Source organism: Cervus canadensis, chromosome 9 (genome assembly GCF_019320065.1).
Source record: "Cervus canadensis isolate Bull #8, Minnesota chromosome 9, ASM1932006v1, whole genome shotgun sequence".
Lineage (NCBI taxonomy): Eukaryota > Metazoa > Chordata > Mammalia > Artiodactyla > Cervidae > Cervus > Cervus canadensis.
The window spans coordinates 15602286-15620765 of record NC_057394.1 but is presented as its reverse complement, the minus strand read 5'-3'; the positions used below and the strand labels follow the sequence as shown (position 1 = coordinate 15620765).

General features: G+C 41.9%; 1 protein-coding gene across 2 annotated transcripts in view; it reads right to left on the bottom strand.

Moving 5' to 3' along the window:
* LOC122447477 (ATP-binding cassette sub-family C member 4-like) overlaps positions 1-18480 on the bottom strand; it is a 1659665-nt gene that overhangs the window by 86769 nt on the left and 1554416 nt on the right. For both annotated transcript variants that reach the window (XM_043478129.1, XM_043478124.1), the window contains exons 9-13: positions 10558-10659; positions 4583-4672; positions 2834-3025; positions 694-788; positions 384-470 (exon numbers count right to left, since the gene is read on the bottom strand). In XM_043478129.1, the coding sequence (XP_043334064.1) occupies positions 384-470; positions 694-788; positions 2834-3025; positions 4583-4672; positions 10558-10659 (566 nt within the window). The remainder of the gene's footprint in view (positions 1-383; positions 471-693; positions 789-2833; positions 3026-4582; positions 4673-10557; positions 10660-18480) is intronic.

Below are 18480 nucleotides of genomic sequence, written 5' to 3'. Positions count from 1 at the left end.
AGTACCAGGTTACCAAGTCCTACTCTCTGATTTAAAGAGTGTACATCATCTTTCTTCTTCCTGGGGTCTGGGTCCATCTACAGTGTCTGTTATCAACTGCCAGTCACAGGGCTAAATCTCCCATCTATCCCTCACTCCCTAAAGCACAGACCCCACTGTCCTCCATACACTAGAAGTACCTTCTATATGTTCCTGTCCTAACTTCATCATGATACAAGGTTTCTCTATGATGGATCTTCTGTGGAGGGAAGGGAAGGGAGAGAGGAACACCAGGGCAAAGTGAGCTGAGTCCCCTGAAGCACAAAGTCTTTCTTGAGCTCTCTTCCCTGATCTCTATGGGGTTCTTGGAAAGAAGAAATGACAGAAAACAGGAGCAAACTCACTGTTCAAACAAGTGTCTGCTGACTTCTGCATCCACCGCACTGAGTGGATCGTCTAGGAGGTAGATGTCTGCGTCCTGATACACGGCTCTAGAAAATGTAGAGAGACGTCAGGAGAAGACACTTCACACTCCCTGGGTCTCATCTCTGAATCATGGCGGAGTCCAACAGTTCCAGGTTCATTCCAGGAGCCCAGGGAAAGGACTAAGACCCTGCTTCACACAGGCCCACCTGGTGAGTGGGATCTGTGTGCTCATGTTCACAAGGAGCCTCAGAGGAGGAGGGGCAGGATGGCAACTTAAACCCCATTTACCTTGCAAGGTTGATCCGGGCTTTCTGCCCTCCACTCAGTGTGGTTCCTCTGTCTCCTATCTCAGTTAGATCTCTATCCTCAAAAGACTGTAAATCCTATACGGAGATAGAAAAGGGGGAAAAGTAAAAGATTTAAAATGTATTCTACTACCATCTTAAACTTTTAGCATTAGTTCTTCATACAAGTATTTAATCAACATGCATGCATGCTCAGTTGCTAAGTCATATATGACTCTTTTCTGCCCCATGGACTGTAGCCAGTCAGGCTCCTCTGTCCATGGGATTTTCTGGGCAAGAATACTGGAGAGAGTTGCCATTTCCTTCTCCAGGAGATCATCCCAACCCAGGGGCTGAATCTATGTCTCTTGTATCTCCAGCACTGGCAGGAGAATTCTTTATCACCGAATCACCTGGGAAGTCACAGCAGTGGGTATATATCATAGTGACTAAATTGTAACCATGAACATTAAACAAACCTCTGTTTTTTATTTGTTTTCATTCTGTCGTTTTCACAGCAGCTATGCATTGGAACATTTTAACAAATATTTATTGAGGACTTACTATATGACAGGCATTACTGTGGGCACAGTGAATTCAGTTTTGAGGAAACAAAGCTCATAGAGTTTCTTTCCATGATGGAAGATGGACAGTATGGAAAATTACCTGAGCACAAGTACTGAGGACAAGAAGGAAAAGGAAACCAGCTCAGGGGGATGAAGAATAAAGGAGGGAAGTGAGTCCACACTGGGGTCGGAGGGCTCTGCTCAGAGGGGGTGTGAGCAGATCTGGGGGGAGGAGCTCAGGCAGACCTGGAGAGGCTGCTCCACACAGACCTTTGAAAGTCTGTCCCTGCCTTATCCTCACAGTGCAAAAGAATAGTGGGATGTCCAGATTGCACTGAACAGACTCCAGGGGTGGGGGTAGGGGGAGCCCTTTAATACTATTATTCACTGGTTTTTATAACCCAAGAGAGTTACATAGTATTTAATGTTATTTTCCTTTTTTTCCCTTTCTTTTTGCAAAATTGTATTCTCCTATCAGTTAAGTTTAGTTCTCATAATTTATTCACTAATTTCATTTAAATTGCAATGTACAGTTAAGCCTTTCAACTTGCCATTTTCTGTGAAACTCAGTGCCATTTCTGAAAATAATCTCTCCCTTGGTGAAATGACACAGTATTAAAAAGAAATTTCAAAGCATTATGATTTCCTTAAATAATAAATTACAAGTCAAAAATGAAATGGTGAGAGAAACCCACAGACTGAAAGGGACCAAAGAAGCATCAGCCAAGTGCAGGGGGCAGACCTTGTGTGGGTTCAAACAGTGGTGAAGGAGATTTCTCAGTGAGATCATCAACAACATGTAAACATAGACTGGGCTTCCAAGGTAGCACTAATGGTAAAGAATCCACCTGACAATGTAGGAGACACAGAAATGTGAGTTCAATATCTGGGTCGGGAAAATCCCCTGGAAGAGGGCATGGCAACCAACTCCAGTATCTTTGCCTGAAGAATCTCATGGACAGCGGAGCCTGGTGGGCTGCAGTCCACGGAGTCACAAAGAGTCAGACATGACTAAAGCGACTTAGCACACACACGTCACTCCTAGAGCACAATGTACGTGATGCCCTTGGAGTCAGGCAGAGAAGGTGCCAAATGTGCAAGAGTGGGATGAAATGTTTCCAGATAAACTAATCTGAGGTCTAGAATCTGCTCCAGAATAATCTGGGGTGGGGGTGGGGCTGGCAGGGCGCAGGGGTAGAGATGCAGCAAGACTGGCCACCCGCTGATTCTGACTGAAGCTGGGAGTGGGTACTTGAGGGTTCATTACACTGTGTTTTCTAATTTTGCAAATTTTTGTAACTGTCCATTTAAAAAGTTAAAAGGGAATGAAATTTAACAGAATGAAACAACCTTCCCCTCCAGAAAAGGTATTCTGTATCATTAACCCATAGGGATTAAAGCAGCAGCATATAGATATATGCATGCTTATTTACCCATAAGATCAGCTTATAATATTAAGCAACATTCAAAAATCTTTCCTTTTTTTTAAAAAAAGAACTTTAAACAAACCTTGAAATTTAAACCAACACTATCATTATTTGAAATTCGAGTATATGCGGCTCAAAAGTCATTACTCACCTCTTCCAAAGCACAAGCCCTAATTACTTCTTCATATAGCTCTTTTTCATATTTCTTCCCAAATAAAATATTACTCCTCACAGTTCCTGAGAACACCCAGGGCTGCTGAGAGACATACGCGATCCTCCCGTGCACGCTGACCTTCCCTTGGCTCGGGGGCAGCTCCCCCAGCACAGCACTCAACAGTGACGACTGAAACAGACGGCAACACACACGAGTGAACAGGGTGCACTCAGGACGGAACACGCCCGGCAGCACAGTCCCCACCCTGGTGCTTGATCAAGGATTCTAGAACAGGATAAATGACATCTCTGGCAGTTGGGACAAGAAAAACTGAAAATAACACTAATGGTCAAAGAAAACAATGACTGATAGGGAATATTAATAGTATATTATTAGTATAGTATATACAATCTACTCTGCCCAAGTATCCCCCAAATGAAGTTCTACTCAGCAAAGAATAATTAAGAATGTTAACATCCTTCTCTAGCAGAGCAGCCAAGCAAGATGTATATTTTCTGTATCTGATGCTTAATGCAGTTGCTTCTGCATCTGGCTATCCTTTACTTGACAAACACTTGCTCTTAAAAAGCTATGTGTGAAAAATGTATTCAAAGATGACTAACTGAAAGAACTCTGAAGTGAGTTTTACCTGAAGAGCAAAAGTCCATCATAGAGGAAATCAGCACACTTTCATGTGCACATCCCACACTGACTTTTTAAAATAATTTTATTTATTTAATTTTAGTTCTTTTATTTATTTTTATGATGTATTGTTTTCTGCCATACAATTTTAATTTTATTTATTTTTGGTTGTGCTGGGTCTTCTTTGCAGCACTCAGGCTTCTAATTGGGGTGGCTTCCGTTATTGCAGAGCACAGGCTCTAGTGGGCAGGCTTCAGCAGTTGCAGCCCACGGGCTCAGTAGATGCAGCTCCCAGCCTCTAGAGCACAGGCCCAGCAGTTATGGTGCATGGGATTAGCTGCTTCACAGCATGTGGGATCTTCCCAGACCAGGGATCAAACCTGTGTCTCCTGCACTGGCAGGTGGATTCTTTTACCACCAGGGAAGCCCACATCCTACATTTAGATTTCTGTATTTTGTTGTTTTAGACCAAGTGCATGTGCACATTTCCTTTAAATCTCGCAACATCACAAAACATGGCATGTCTGTATCCCACACCATCAGAGTGCTCACCATACTGGGCTGAAATAATCTGCCTACATATCTGTCTCGCCCTGGAACCTAGTTGCCTTTGAAAGGCAGAGATGTTGGGGTCTTGCTCACATCTGTGTGCTCCAGCACGTGGCTGCACCTTCATTACACGTGCACTGATTAGATCAAGTCAAGTCACATGAAGAAATGCTCAAAGCTTCCAGGAAAAGCTTTCACAACCTCCAGAATTCCTGGAGGGGCTCCTGTGACAAAAAGAAGACTCCATTGTCTCCGTCCATCCCAAACAGCTGCCACATAGATAGTTTCCTTCACTGAGGCATCCAAACTCCTGACAATCGATTCCCAACTGAGCAATGTGAAACACAAAGAAGGAAAACACAGTGTGCATTTATCCTGAAGTATTCAGCCATGAAACCTTCTTGCAAAACTAATGTTCCATTGAACACACCTAGAGAAACACTGTTTTAGGTACACCCAGCTCAAACTGAGGCACACTCAGCTCTGGGCTCCACTGTGAGAATTTAACAGGGCCTGCAGCATTGCATCAAGTTGCCAAAAGGCATCATAATTTACCTTTCCTGTTCCCACAGGTCCAATCACAGCTAACAATTCACCAGGTCTGACAGTAAATGAAAGGCCTTGTAGGGTTGGGGTTCCTGATTCCTGAAAATTAAAGTTAATAAAAATGTACCCATTTCAGTAAAATAACACAAATTGCTTTATAAAGTGGAAAAGATAGCAATAGTCAACAAAATTGATATGCAAACATAGCCCACATTTTTCTCTTTCCTATTTTAAGATACTACGTCCTAGAGGCCTCTTCGTCCAATCTTAGATCTTTAGGGGTTTGAGGCAGTTTTAGGTGACTTTAAGAAGGTTCCTTCTTTTACTAGATTTCCATACAGCTAGAAGAATATTCAAACTACTGTACAATTGTGCTCAGTTTACATCCTAGAAAGGTAATATTCAAAATCCTTCAAGCTAGGCTTCAACGGTATGTGAACTGGGAACTTCCAAATGTACAAGCTGGGTTTAGAAAAGGCAGAGGAACCAAAGACCAAATTGCCAACATCAGTTGGATCATAGAAAAAGGAAGGAAATTTCATCACAACATCTACTTATGCTTTATTGACTATGCTACAGGCTTTGACTGTGTGAATCACAACAAACTGTGAAATATTCTTAAGGAGACGGGAATACCACATCACTTTACCTGTCTCCTGAGAAACTTGTATGAAGTCAAGAAGCAACAGTTAGAAGCAGACATGGAACAATGGACTGATTCAAAATTGGGAAAGGAGTAAAACAACCTCAGATATGCACATGACACCACCCTTATGGCAGAAAGTGAAGAGGAACTAAAGAGCCTCTGGCAGAGGGTAAAAGAGGAGAGTGAAAAAAGCTGGCTTAAAACTCAGCATTCAAAAAACAAAGATCAAGGCATCTGGTCCCATCACTTCATGGCAAATAGAAGGGAAAAAAGTGGAAACAGTGACAGATTTTATTTTCTTGGGCTCCAAAATCACTGCAGATGGCGACTGTAGCCATGAAATTCAAAGATGCTTGCTCCTTGGAAGAAAAGCTATGACAAACCTAGACAGCATATTAAAAAGCAGAGACATCACTTTGCCAATAATTGTACGTATAGTCAAAGTTATGGTTTTTCAAGTAGTCATGTATGGATGTGAGAGTTGGACCATAAAAAAGGCTGAGCACTGAAAAATTGATGCTTTGGAACTATAGTGCTGGAGAAGAGTCCCTTGGAGTCCCTTGAGAGTCCCTTGGACTGCAAGGAGATCAAACCCTGAGTATTGAGTGGAAGGACTGATGCTGAAGCTGAAACTTCAATACTTTGGCCACCTGGTGCAAAGAACTGACTCATTTGAAAAGACCCTGATGCTGGGAAAGTTTGAAGGCAGGAGGAGAAGGAAGTAACAGAGGATGAAATGGTTGGATGGCATCCCTGAGTCAACGAACATGAATTTGAGACAATTCCAGAAGACAGTGAAGGAGGGGGAAGCCTGGCCTGCTGCAGTCCATGGGGTCACAAAGAGTCGTAGATGACTTAGTGACTGAACAACAGCAGCAGCAGCACAACAACAAAACATGGGGAATGAAGAAATTAATTATGACATCATGGGTCAGAGTGATAAAGCCTCAATTTTATACATGTTACATGCATTTCTTGCCCTGACAAGACAGGGACAACAATAACAACAAAACATGGAGCTGTGCTGTTTGTTACATGTACAATCCAACTCGAGGAAGAAGGACAGAAATCACATCATTTCAGTCACAAGTCAGATTACTGCACAATCTGTTAAGTTCTAAGGTAGAGAGGCTTAAGGGTGCATGCATCTTTATGTATACTGTTGAGATCAATAACCCTAGTATTTAAAAAAAGAGTGCTTATGTGTGATTAGTAAAATGCCTAAAAGAACTAAACACAAGGACTGGAATAAAAGGTCTGGAAAACCTTCTACATGAAAAGTTTCTCTGGAAATAACTAAACTGATTATGCAACAGTCACCTCTAAAGCAACAACAGTTACTTTGAATCGTCAAAAAACTAGCCCCATATTTTATAGGAATTACAAAAACTAGGAAGAAGCTAGATTTAAATATGTGAGAAACATTTATTTTAGTATATCTACTCCTTTATTCTTATCTGACACCTAGGGTTCCTATTTTACTACTTTATACTCAGTTATGAAAACAAAACAATGATCCACACACAGATAATGACCCACGCCAGCTCCTGTCACAGGCCCTACAGTCTGTCAGGGCCAGAGTTCACGTCCTGTTCAGGCTTCAGGGTTGGTCACTGCTCTGCCATGACCAGAAGGGGGCAGCACTTGACAGCCCAGGGGTTCTCGGGATCTGCCTCTTTAGGGTTCAGGGGATAATGATCTAACAGGGCTCAGAGGATAATGATTCAGCAAGGATCATCAGTAAAGTCCCCACTCTGGGCCAAACACGGTTCAAAACCCCTGCCTCATGAATCTGGAGGCTGCCATAAGGCTACTTATTTTAAAATTCAAAGCTGGTGCTCTGGGACAACCGAGAGGGATGAGGTGGGGAGGGGGGTTTAGGATGGGGGGACACATGTACACCCATGGCTGATTCATGTCGATGTTTGACAAAAACAGCCACAATATTGTAAACTAATCAGCCTCCAATTAAGATAAATTAATTTAAGTAAAGTTTTACAAGTATAAGTAATAATATTCCATAAGGTTTAATATTGTACTGTAAATTGTTTCTTTACCTCGTAAAGAGAGTGTTAAAAGTAAGAATTTAAGAATCAGAATTAAATAAATTTAGATGGGTTTACATTCCAGCTCTACAAACAAACAAAAAAAGACTGAGACAAAGTCCCACCATTTCATGAATGAGACCTGAGTCCCTGAGGCCTTCCCCCACCAGCCCACCTGGCTCTTTAGGGAAGCAGGTTACAGAGCTCATGTCTATCTCCTGCCTCCCAACCCAGCAGAGGCTTCATTCAGACTCAGCCTCTCTCCAAAACTCCCAATATTTCCCCCTCCCCCTCCCAAAGTCTCTCTCTCTCTCTCTCTCTCTCTCTCTCTCTTTCTGCCCCCCTCTCCCTTACCCATGACCAACATGACAGCCCCTGATTACTAATGACCCCTGGAAGGGACACGTTCCTTTCATAGGCAAGACCAGGATGACAGAATAGGCTGTTCAGTACTCATGCAAATTGCACAGAAGTATCAGAACATGCTATTCACTTCTTTCAAAAAAGAACAAAACAGTTCATTTTAAAATGCTGCACAGTTTCATACAAGAGAAATTTGGTAACATTAGCATTCACATCAGTGCAGTCCAGTTGCTCAGTCATGTCCAACTCTGCAAACCGATGAATCGCAGCATGCCAGGCCTCCCTGTCCATCAGCAACTCCTGGAGTTTACCCAAACTCATGTCCATTGAGTCAGTGATGCCATCCAGCCATCTCATCCTCTGTCATCCCCTTCTCCTCCTGCACCCATTCAAGAAAATTAGAGATACCAAGGGAATATTTCATGCAAAGATGGGCTTGATAAAGGACAAAAATGGTATGGATCTAACAGAAGCAGAAGATATTAAGAAGAGGTGGCAAGAATACACAGAAGAACTGTACAAAAAAGATCTTCATGACCCAGATAATCATGATGGTGTGATCACTCACCTAGAGCCAGGCATCCTGGAATGTGAAGTCAAGTGGGCCTTAGGAAGCATCACTACGAACAAAGCTAGTGGAGGTGATGGAATTCCAGTTGAGCTATTTCAAATCCTGAAAAATGATGCTGTGAAAGTGCTTCACTCAATATGCCAGCAAATTTGGGAAACTCAGCAGTGGCCACAGGACTGGAAAAGGTCAGTTTTCATTCCAATCCCAAAGAAAGGCAATGCCAAAGAATGCTCAAACTACCACACAATTGTACTCATCTCACACGCTAGTAAAGTAATGCTCAAAATTCTCCAAGCCAGGCTTCAGCAATATGTGAACCGTGAACTTCTAGAAGTTCAAGCTGGTTTTAGAAAAGGCAGAGGAACCAGAGATCAAATTGCCAACATCCGCTGGATCAGCAAAAAAGCAAGAGAGTTCCAAAAACCACCTATTTCTGCTTTATTGACTATGCCAAAACCTTTGACTGTGTGGATCACTATAAACTGTGGAAAATTCTGAAAGAGATGGGAATACCAGACCACCTGACCTGCCTCTTGAGAAAACTGCATGCAGGTCAGGAAGCAACAGTTAGAACTGGACATGGAACAACAGACTGGTTCCAAATAGGAAAAGGAGTATGTCAAGGCCGCATATTGTCACCCTGCTTATTTAACTTATATGCAGAGTACACCATGAGAAACACTGGGCTGGATGAAGCACAAGCTGGAATCAAGATTGCTGGGAGAAATATCAATAACCTCAGATATGCAGATGACACCACCCTTATGGCAGAAAGTGAAGAGGAACTAAAAGGCCTTTTGATGAAAGTGAAAGAGGAGAGGGAAAATGTTGGCTTAAAGCTCAACATTCAGAAAACTAAGATCATGGCATCTGGTCCCATCACCTCATGGGAAATAGATGGGGAAACAGTGAAAACAGTGTATGACTTTATTTTTTGGGGCTCCAAAATCACTGCAGATGGTGATTGCAGCCATGAAATTAAAAGACGCTTACTCCTTGGAAGGAAAGTTATGACCAACCTAGGCATAACATAGTAGCATATTAAAAAGCAGAGACATTACTTTGCCAACAAAGGTCCGTCTAATCAAGGCTATGGTTTTTCCAGTGATCATGTATGGATGTGAGAGTTGGACTGTGAAGAAAGCTGAGCACTGAAGAATTGATGCTTTTGAACTGTGGTGTTGGAGGAGACTCTTGAGAGTCCCTTGGACTGTAAGAAGATACAACCAGTCCATCCTAAAGGAGATCAGTCCTGGATGTTCATTGGAAGGACTGATGTTGAAGGTGAAACTCCAATACTTTGGCCACCCCATGTGAAGCATTCACATAGTGACCCTTATAATGAACTTTTAATGGTGCTTTCCATATATGCTTCAAGTGTATTATGATGAAAAATACCATGCAGGAGTTAAATCTATTATATTAAGGTAGAAAAAGCTGTCAGGGTAGGTAAGGAACCCTGTGTGACTTTCCATATACAAAAGATACCGGGATGTGATCTTATATATTTGGGAACATACTACTGTTTTGATGATGGGTATTGGAAAATCACCAGTTCTCCCTGTCAGCTTGCCACATAGTACAGTTCTTCAACTGAGAATCACTGGTGCTGAGGATGCCCACATGCTGTCTCCTCCTGTCCCCGACAGCCACCAAAGTAGCCAGAACCATCCAGAAGCTCAGGATGGGGAAGGCCCACCCTACCCTACAGCAAAGATCCGAATCACAGCCTCACTCAGTGTATAATAAGAACATGATGGCAAAAAATGTATGCTGATCCCTCAAAGCCTCCAATCTATAATGACTGGGTATGTATTTGTTAGTTAACCCATTCAATACTGCAGTATTTTGCCTGTCTAATCCTTCAAATTCTAATTTATGTACTTTATAACCATAAATAACCCCAAAGTATATTGCCAAGTTTAAAAAGAGTTAAACCACTGATGCTCAAAATATTAGATTTGGGTTTTCAAGAAATGATGTATTTATGCTCTATATCTTTTGTTTAAGGTGATCCTATTGTATAGCACAGGGAATTACATTTAATGTTCTATAATAAAACATAATGAAAAATAAACCAAAATTTTAAAAAAAGAATTTAGGTACCTTCAGTTCAACATGTGCTAATACTTTGAAAGCTGTTTTGAAAATGAGATAAAGAGCAATATGTCAAATGCCTCAGGCTGATTTTATACTTAATCACCAGTGCAAACCTTATTCCTGATTCCGAGAATTTTCATAACATATTTTCAGTAAATGGGCAAGTGACATATCACAATATATGTAAAATTTCAAAATTCTCCAACAAATCTATGTCAGTTGTCTTTTAGCAGTCACAGTTTTGGAATGGGTTTCTTACCTTTTCCCAAAAAGCTGTAAAATCTTGCACATCCACTATCATTTCACCAACTGATGGCAGCTGAGGGTAGCACTGTGATATCTCATCAAGTAACAGAAAGTTCTACAGAAAAAGGAAAAACACAGATTGTTTATACTGTAAGAACAAAGCATAAGCAAAACAACTGTTTCCTTGGAATTTGCAATAAAAAGTTTTATTTTGCCTATCATTTATTTTACCTATCATTTATATCTACCTATCATTTTACAACTGTATTTTATTAAGTCTTGTTTCACCTGAGAAATATTAAATAATATATAGTATGCAATATACTATTATTATGATATATGGTACACATAAGTATATAAAACAGTATAGCGATATATAATATAGTATGTTGTCCAGTCACCCAGTCATGTTCAACTCTTTGTGACCCCATGGGCTACAGCATGCCAGGCTTCCCTGTCCCTCACCATCTTCTGAAGTCTGCCCAAGTTCACGTCCATCGCATTGGTGATGCCATCCACCCATCTCATCCTCTGAGACACTCTTATCCTTCTGCCTTCAATCTTTCCCAGCCTCAGGGACTTTTCCAATGAGTAGGCTGTCTGCCTCAGGTGACCAAAATACTGGAGCTTTAGCATCAGTCCTTCCAATAAGTATTCAGGGTTGATTTCCTTTAAGATTGACTAGTTTGACCTCCTTGCTGTCCAAGACTCCTCTAATACCACAGTATACATACATAAAGCCTGTAAACTCTGCTTTCCCCCTCATGTGTGTTAAATCCATATCACTGCTTGTCAATAGCTATCATTTAAGTCACCACTCAAAAGTTCCTATGCCTTAAAAAATATTTCACAAGCATCTTTTCACAATCCCTGTCTCTTCTCCTTAGTGGATGCCCTCTCTCCTCCACAGCAGGAATGGTCACACCTCTCACTTGTTATTTCCTACACCACTTAGCAGCTAATTGATACAATTTAGCTGAATAAAACAAAGCCCAGTGAACCACTATAAAGCTGACAGACACATAAAAGAAAACTTCTTCTTGCTTTGCAAATGCTAGACATAATTCAATGAGAAAAACTAGAGTGGTAGAGAAATTGAACAAACAACTGATACCACTCCTACTCCCCAAGTTCCCCAAAAATTGTAAGGGGAGAGACTTAAGAGAGACTGTAAGTTTCTGTGAGGCAGAGATTGCTGGCTGTCCTCAAAACCTGCTCTCTTTCTTCTGAGGTAACAAACCCCGGATTTTAGCCAACATGTGGCAGCCTGGAAGCAGGCCCTCTGTTTCTAGACTCCTGAGCAGATAGGAGCAGCCACGTGACTAAATCCAGGTCAGTGGGGAGTGACAGCAACCTGGACCTTCCTCCACCCCATGGTCTGGGTCTTGGAGGCTGCCAGCAGGGTCAAGGTCACATGCAGTGGAGTAACATAATAAGAGAGGAAGAGTCTGTCTGGGTCCCAACACCACGGAGGCTCACACTAACCATGAGACTTATATACTGAAGCCCTAACCCCCGTTACCTCTCAACATGACTTTATTTGGAAATAGGGTTGCTGTAGATGTAATCAATTAAGGTGAGACCACAGTGGAGTAAGGTGGGCCCTGAATCCAATATGACCGGTGCTCTTACGAGAGATGCAGAGACAGATACACACACAAAAAAACAGCTACCTGATGATGGAGACAGAGGCTGGGGCGATGGCAGTTACAAACCAAGGAACACCAAGGTTTGCCTGTAACCATCAAAAGCTAACAGAGGCAAGAAAGGATGCTCCCTTATCAGATTCAGAGGGATTCTGACCCTGCTAACACCTTGATTTCAGACTTATAGCATCTAGGACTGTGAAACAATACATTCCTGTGGTTTTAAGCCACCTGGTTTGTGGTACTTTTGAACCGCAGCCCCAGGAAACTCATACGGAGCCTTACAAGGATTCTTGCATGAGAGAAAAACAAATGACCTGTGTAAGAATCTTTAACATGGGTAGCTCTGGGACCCACAGGCAAACCAAATCCTAACCAACATGGGGCAATTGAAACAAGTATGTGAAGATGTTAGAGAAAGAAAACAACACACAAATAGTAATCTACCATACTAAACATGGTAAACACTGTTCAAGTCCTTGACACACCCCTCTAACATGCCCCAGTCATAAATGTGATTGCAAACTTCTATTTCAAAAGAAGAACTGGTAAAAACTAAACAGGAAAACTGTTGTGCAGGAAAAGAAAGACAGTATCCTTGCATTTCTCTCTAAGACCAGCTGGTGGGAGATGTGATTCATTCATTCTCTCCTCCTCTCATCCAAGTTCACTGAGAACCTAACACCAGGCATAGCAACTCCTATCCACTCCGAGCCCATATCCAACAGGAGGCAGGATGGACAGATGATTGTCTGAGGACTCCTCTGTGGACTCTCAACCACAACAGCCTAAGTTTTCTCTCCACACCACCTCTCCCATGATCAATGAGGTACCAGCTCTAGCCTGTTCTGACACAGCTTATCTCTCTGCCAATTCTCTTTTCCTCTGGAAACAACACAATTTCAGAATATCACTTGCTATTAGTTGTTTCAAATACTGATACATCTTTTTGGCTTTTTTTTTTTAACGGTTCCTTCATCAGTCTTCCCCAATACCACCAAACCAACCCCAAAAGCACTCCTTCCTGACCTCTTTACAGCACCTCTGAGAGTGTTCACCACACTAAACAGCCTCCAGGAGCCATCAGCACCTAAGTGCACACTCTCCAAGTGGCCTCTGCCTGGACACCCAGAGTACTAATCCTACCCACCCTTCCAGGCCATCTCAAATGCTAATCCTCCAGGGAACCAGCTGAGGACATTCCAGACCGGCACCACCCTCCCTACCTTTGAATCCCCAGAGAAATAGTACATCACAAAGAGGGGAGACACTCCATCATTCGAGCACTTTCACATTCCAACTCCAACTAAGACTTGCAAAGAGTCTGCCCATCATGGGTATCAGGTAAGAAAAGTAACAGACTATAGGGCTAGTTCAAATCAGTCCATCCACTAACCTCAGATATACCGATGACACCACACTTATGGCAGAAAGCGAAGAACTAAAGAGCTTCTTGATGAACGTGAAAGAGGAGAGTGAAAAGTTGGATTTAAACTCAACATTCAGAAAACTAAGATCATGGCATCTGGTCCCATCACTTCATGGAAAATAGATGGGGAAACAGTGGAAACAGTGTCAGACTTTATTTTTTTGGGCTCCAAAATAACTGCAGATGGTGACTGCAGCCATGAAATTAAAAGACACTTGCTCCTTTGAGAACAGTTATGATCAGCCTAGACAGCATATTAAAAACCAGAGACATTACTTTGCCAACAAAGGTCCATCTAGTCAAAGTTATGGTTTTTCCATTAATCATGTATGGATGTGAGAGTTGGGCTATAAAGAAAGCTGAGCACCAAAGATCTGATGCTTTTGAACTGTGGTGTTAGAGAAGACTCTTGAGAGACCCTTAGACTGCAAGGAGATCCAACGAGTCCATCCTAAAAGAAATCAGTCCTGATATTCATTGGAAGGACTGATGCTGAAGTTGAAACTCCAATACTTTGACCACCTGATGTGAAGAACTGACACGTTTGAAAAGACCCTGATGCTGGGAAAGATTGAAGGTGGGAGGAGAAGGGGAAAACAGAGGATGAGATGGATGGATGGCATCACCGACTCAATGGACATGAGTTTGAGTAACCTGGGAGTTGGTGATGGACAGGGAGGCCTGGCGTGCTACACAGTCCACGGGGTCATAAAGAGTCAGACACCACTGAGCGACTGAACCGGACTAATTGATGGCAAGGTTACAACCTTACACAATCTGAGCTAATACAGTAGGCACAACATTGTGAGACAGGCTGGGACCTGGGATCCTTTGGTGGAGTACTTGCACCTGCACAAACGTCTCCTCCAGCAACAGAATACAAAGGAACTCTAAGCGACTAAAACTAACTGCACAGATGCATAAGCCAACTGCCATTTCTGAGATGCTGAGAGCAAAGGCAAGGCACTGCATATGATCTTTACACACAGTGCCTACTAGGAGGTGGGCAGACCATCTAAGCCACCTCTGTGATCCACCCTCACTCTCACTCCATTCAAGGAATCAGTCTACTGTTCTCAGAGTAAACAAAGGCACCTATTACTTGTTTTTCACCCTTGTGCTGCAGCACGAGCCTCAGTAAAGCCTTGCTTGAATTTCTCATCTGGCCTCTTATCAATTTATATTGATTAAAAAGTTCAAGGTCCCCCATCAGTAACGTATATTATACATGTAAATTAAATGTACAGTTATGCAAATAGGTTACAAATCTTGTCTAGACAGAATCAAATTCCAATTTCAGCTTAAATGTATTACCAAGACATAAAAAATTCAATATTAAGTTTGTGCATGTTAGAATAGAAATCCCCACTTTCAAAAAATAAAAAAGAAAAGAAAAATCATGCCATAAATGAGGAAGTAAATTCATAGAGCATTTGTCCACAAATCACAGGTCTGAGGGGGAAGACATCACAGTCTTCCAGGGGTTAAATGAGACTCCATTCAACATATGACCAGCGTGTAATGGTACCAGAAGTGCTGACTACATTTTTCTCCAAGAGTCAGGCTGATGAAAAAGCTGAAATTAAATGGCCATCAGAGCCATGAAGTGCAGACGCAGAACAAGTCACAGAGGAAGGTATCAACATCAGAACTGCAGTCAAAAAGATTGATGTCTTAGTGGCTGGTAATGGAAAACCTAAGTAGCTTTGTGAACAATATAACCTCAGAGACACATTTTACTGGATGCAAAAGTCACTGAAAACTTCTAGTGCTTTGAAGTTAACATGAGATCTTTTCTAATTCTGTTAGTTGTTGAATTACAAGATCATTGTTCTCTTTCCTTGCTAAGAGAAAAATAGAGGGAATTCTTAGGCATATAAGATCATAATAAATCCTTATTTTCTATACATGGAAGAAAGGAAATTGAAAAGCATGGGTTAACAACAAGACACAACACTATGAAGCCACATGTAGATCTGCCCCAAGGGTATAAACAATCGTACCTCCAAGGTAGGCAGAGGTGGAAAGTTTTCTTCCAAGGAATCCCAGACATGACCTGAGTGAAAATCCTGGGAGATGATCATCCTGGGAGATGACCATCGTGACAGAAACATGAATCTACTGAGTCCCAGACTGCAGGAGGCAGTAGGGCAGCAGGGCTCAACACCACACTGTGTTCTAAACTCTATGTGCCCACCACACCTCCAAACCACCAATGGTTAAACCTCGTCCAGTTCTGACCACATGGTCAGTAAACTCAGCTGACCTTTTCTTCTACTCGTGTTGCCCTTTCCACCTTCTAACTGGGCATGAACACATCTAAGTGAGAGACAAAGTTAGGGAAAAAAGTGAATATCCAATCTGTTAATTATATTCAATATCTACTACCTGTTTTAGTAAGAAAGGAGATTTAATCAGGCCAATGGGTGGTCAGTGAGGTGGGTCTTATAACAAATATCAGATATTTGAAAAGCCTCTCAGAATTCAAAATCAAGTTCAGACTCTTATCCGCCCCAAATCTGGTCTTCTCTTAGCATTCTATATTTCAATGAATCCAGAGATTTTGCAGCCCCCAAAACCCAAAGCAGCCTGAGATCCACCTCTCCCCTTCCACCTCCATACCCAACTCAAGACTTGCCTTGAGTAGCTCTCAAATCTGACCAAGTCTCTATTTCACCCTAAACCAAACCACATCTTCCCATCCCTGGACCATGTATTGCATTAGGCTCCTGATGCATTTCCCCTGCTTCTGCTCTGGATCCCCCTACCACACTGCCCCATTCCCCAGGCTGCAGCCAGGCTGAGCTCTGAGATGATTAAAAACCTTCATGTTTCCTGTAGGGTCTTATACAGTCCCCTTCTCAGGTCTTCAGCACTTTCTACTCTGCAGCCTTAGAGATTTTTGGTTCCCCAAAAGCATGGATCCCGCTCTTGTGCACTAAAAGCCTGTGTCACATTTTCATCCCCAGGAAAACACAAAGCATCAGTCTCCCATCTCCCTCACCCCCACACACGGAATTCTCCAGGTAACTTCCTCAGCCTTCCCAGGAAGTACGAGCTCCAAGACTACACCAGTAAGGCTGCCAAAGCACCCCATGGCACCTTGGAGTTATCCTTCCAAGGACTAATGACACACATACATGTCCACAGTGAGTTTCACTATTTGATTCTTTATTAAACCACCCCCACTTGATGAACATACATTCCAAACAGGAAAAACCTTTCTGCATCTAGCCTGCCTCTAGTCTGCACCAGGCTTCAGGTAGGTACTTAGTTATTTTGTGGAATAAGTGATTGAATGAATGAATAAATTCCAAATTTTCTTCCCCTGCCCAGAAAGTCTAGCATAAACCAAGACAGGTTTTCCTCTCAACTAATCTTAGTTTACATATGATCCTGATATCCTTTATATTTGCTGAAGCACATTTTGGCTTTATGTGCTTTTTTCTGCAACTTGGGCAATGTTTCCAAAATGGTGCTTATTTTCAGGTACACAAGAGTGTACCTTTACTAAAGGTATGTTTACTAAAGTTATAGATACCCTGGGCAGCAGCTAAGGTCCAGTGAATCAGAATCTCCAAGGTGTGATCATATAGGTTTAAAAAGCACTCCAGGTGATTCTGATGAACTAGAGAACTAGATTTTTAAAGGATTATAGAAACTATATAGAGAGTGGAAACCATATAGAATCTATACAGAGATCAAAAAGAAAAAAAAAATTTTACCAGTTACTTCAACCTATCAGGAATCCATCTGCCACACTAACACCAACCCTTCTCACCATTCTTATTCTCAGCCATTAGTCCCTCCTTTACTGAAAATAATTACTGCTGACAAATCTCTAAATTCCCAGACGAACTTCTTACAAGACATTCTGTGTATTTGAGGAAAAACTTAGGTTTTTTGCCCAAATCAAAGATGTTTCCTTCATCATGACACAAAGCGGCTTGACAAAGTTAACCCTAGAAAATTCAAAGTTCTTGGCAGTTCATTGTATTGCTGCCCACATCTACAAAGAAAGGAATTTTAAGCCTCAGACACAATTCAGTAGTAGTTTGGTGTAAAAGAAATAAAAAAATCCTACCTGAAAATTTGAGTAAAATTCCCTGAAAACCTTCTGCAGGGTCCCTTTCATGCTACACTCTTTGGTGCATCACATAATCCATGAAGGAATCAGAATTAGTGCTTTTCCCACTAAAATCATGCTTTATGGTTATGAGGGGTGTGATGGTTAATTTTATGTCAGCCTGGCTAAACAACAGGTTCCAGACACTTACTTACACTCATCTAGTTATTACAGTGAAAGGGTTTTTAATGAGATCAACATTTAAATCAGTAGACTCTGAATAAAGCAGATTATCCTCCATAATGTAGGAGGGTCTCATCCAATTAGTCAATGACCTTCAGAGGAAAAAGACTGAACAACACCAAAGAGAAGGGAATTCTGTCTCAAGATCTTCTTCAGTCTAGAGATGCACTTTAGCATAAAGATTCATGATATTGATCTTCTTTCATTTCGTGATGGTCAGCAAGACAGTCAAAATAACTTTGTTAACCAAGTAATACAGACTATTTCTAATTACCTATAAGCCCCAAGAGCCCAGCCCAGGAGCCAGGCCAGCAAAGTCTACATGAACACCAGGCTGTACAGGGCACAGTTCCTTTCTTTAGACATCAGGTCCACCAAGTCCAATCAGGCTGGTTTGAGATACACAGATGGACAGACATAACAAGCAGAAGGCTTCGTTGAGTTGAGACAGCCCAAACACATACCAAAACCCAATGTTGCAGGAATGCCTAACCCCAGTCTGCTCCCTCCTCTGCATTTCTAAAGCTTCTAGTACAGGATGGGCCACTCTGG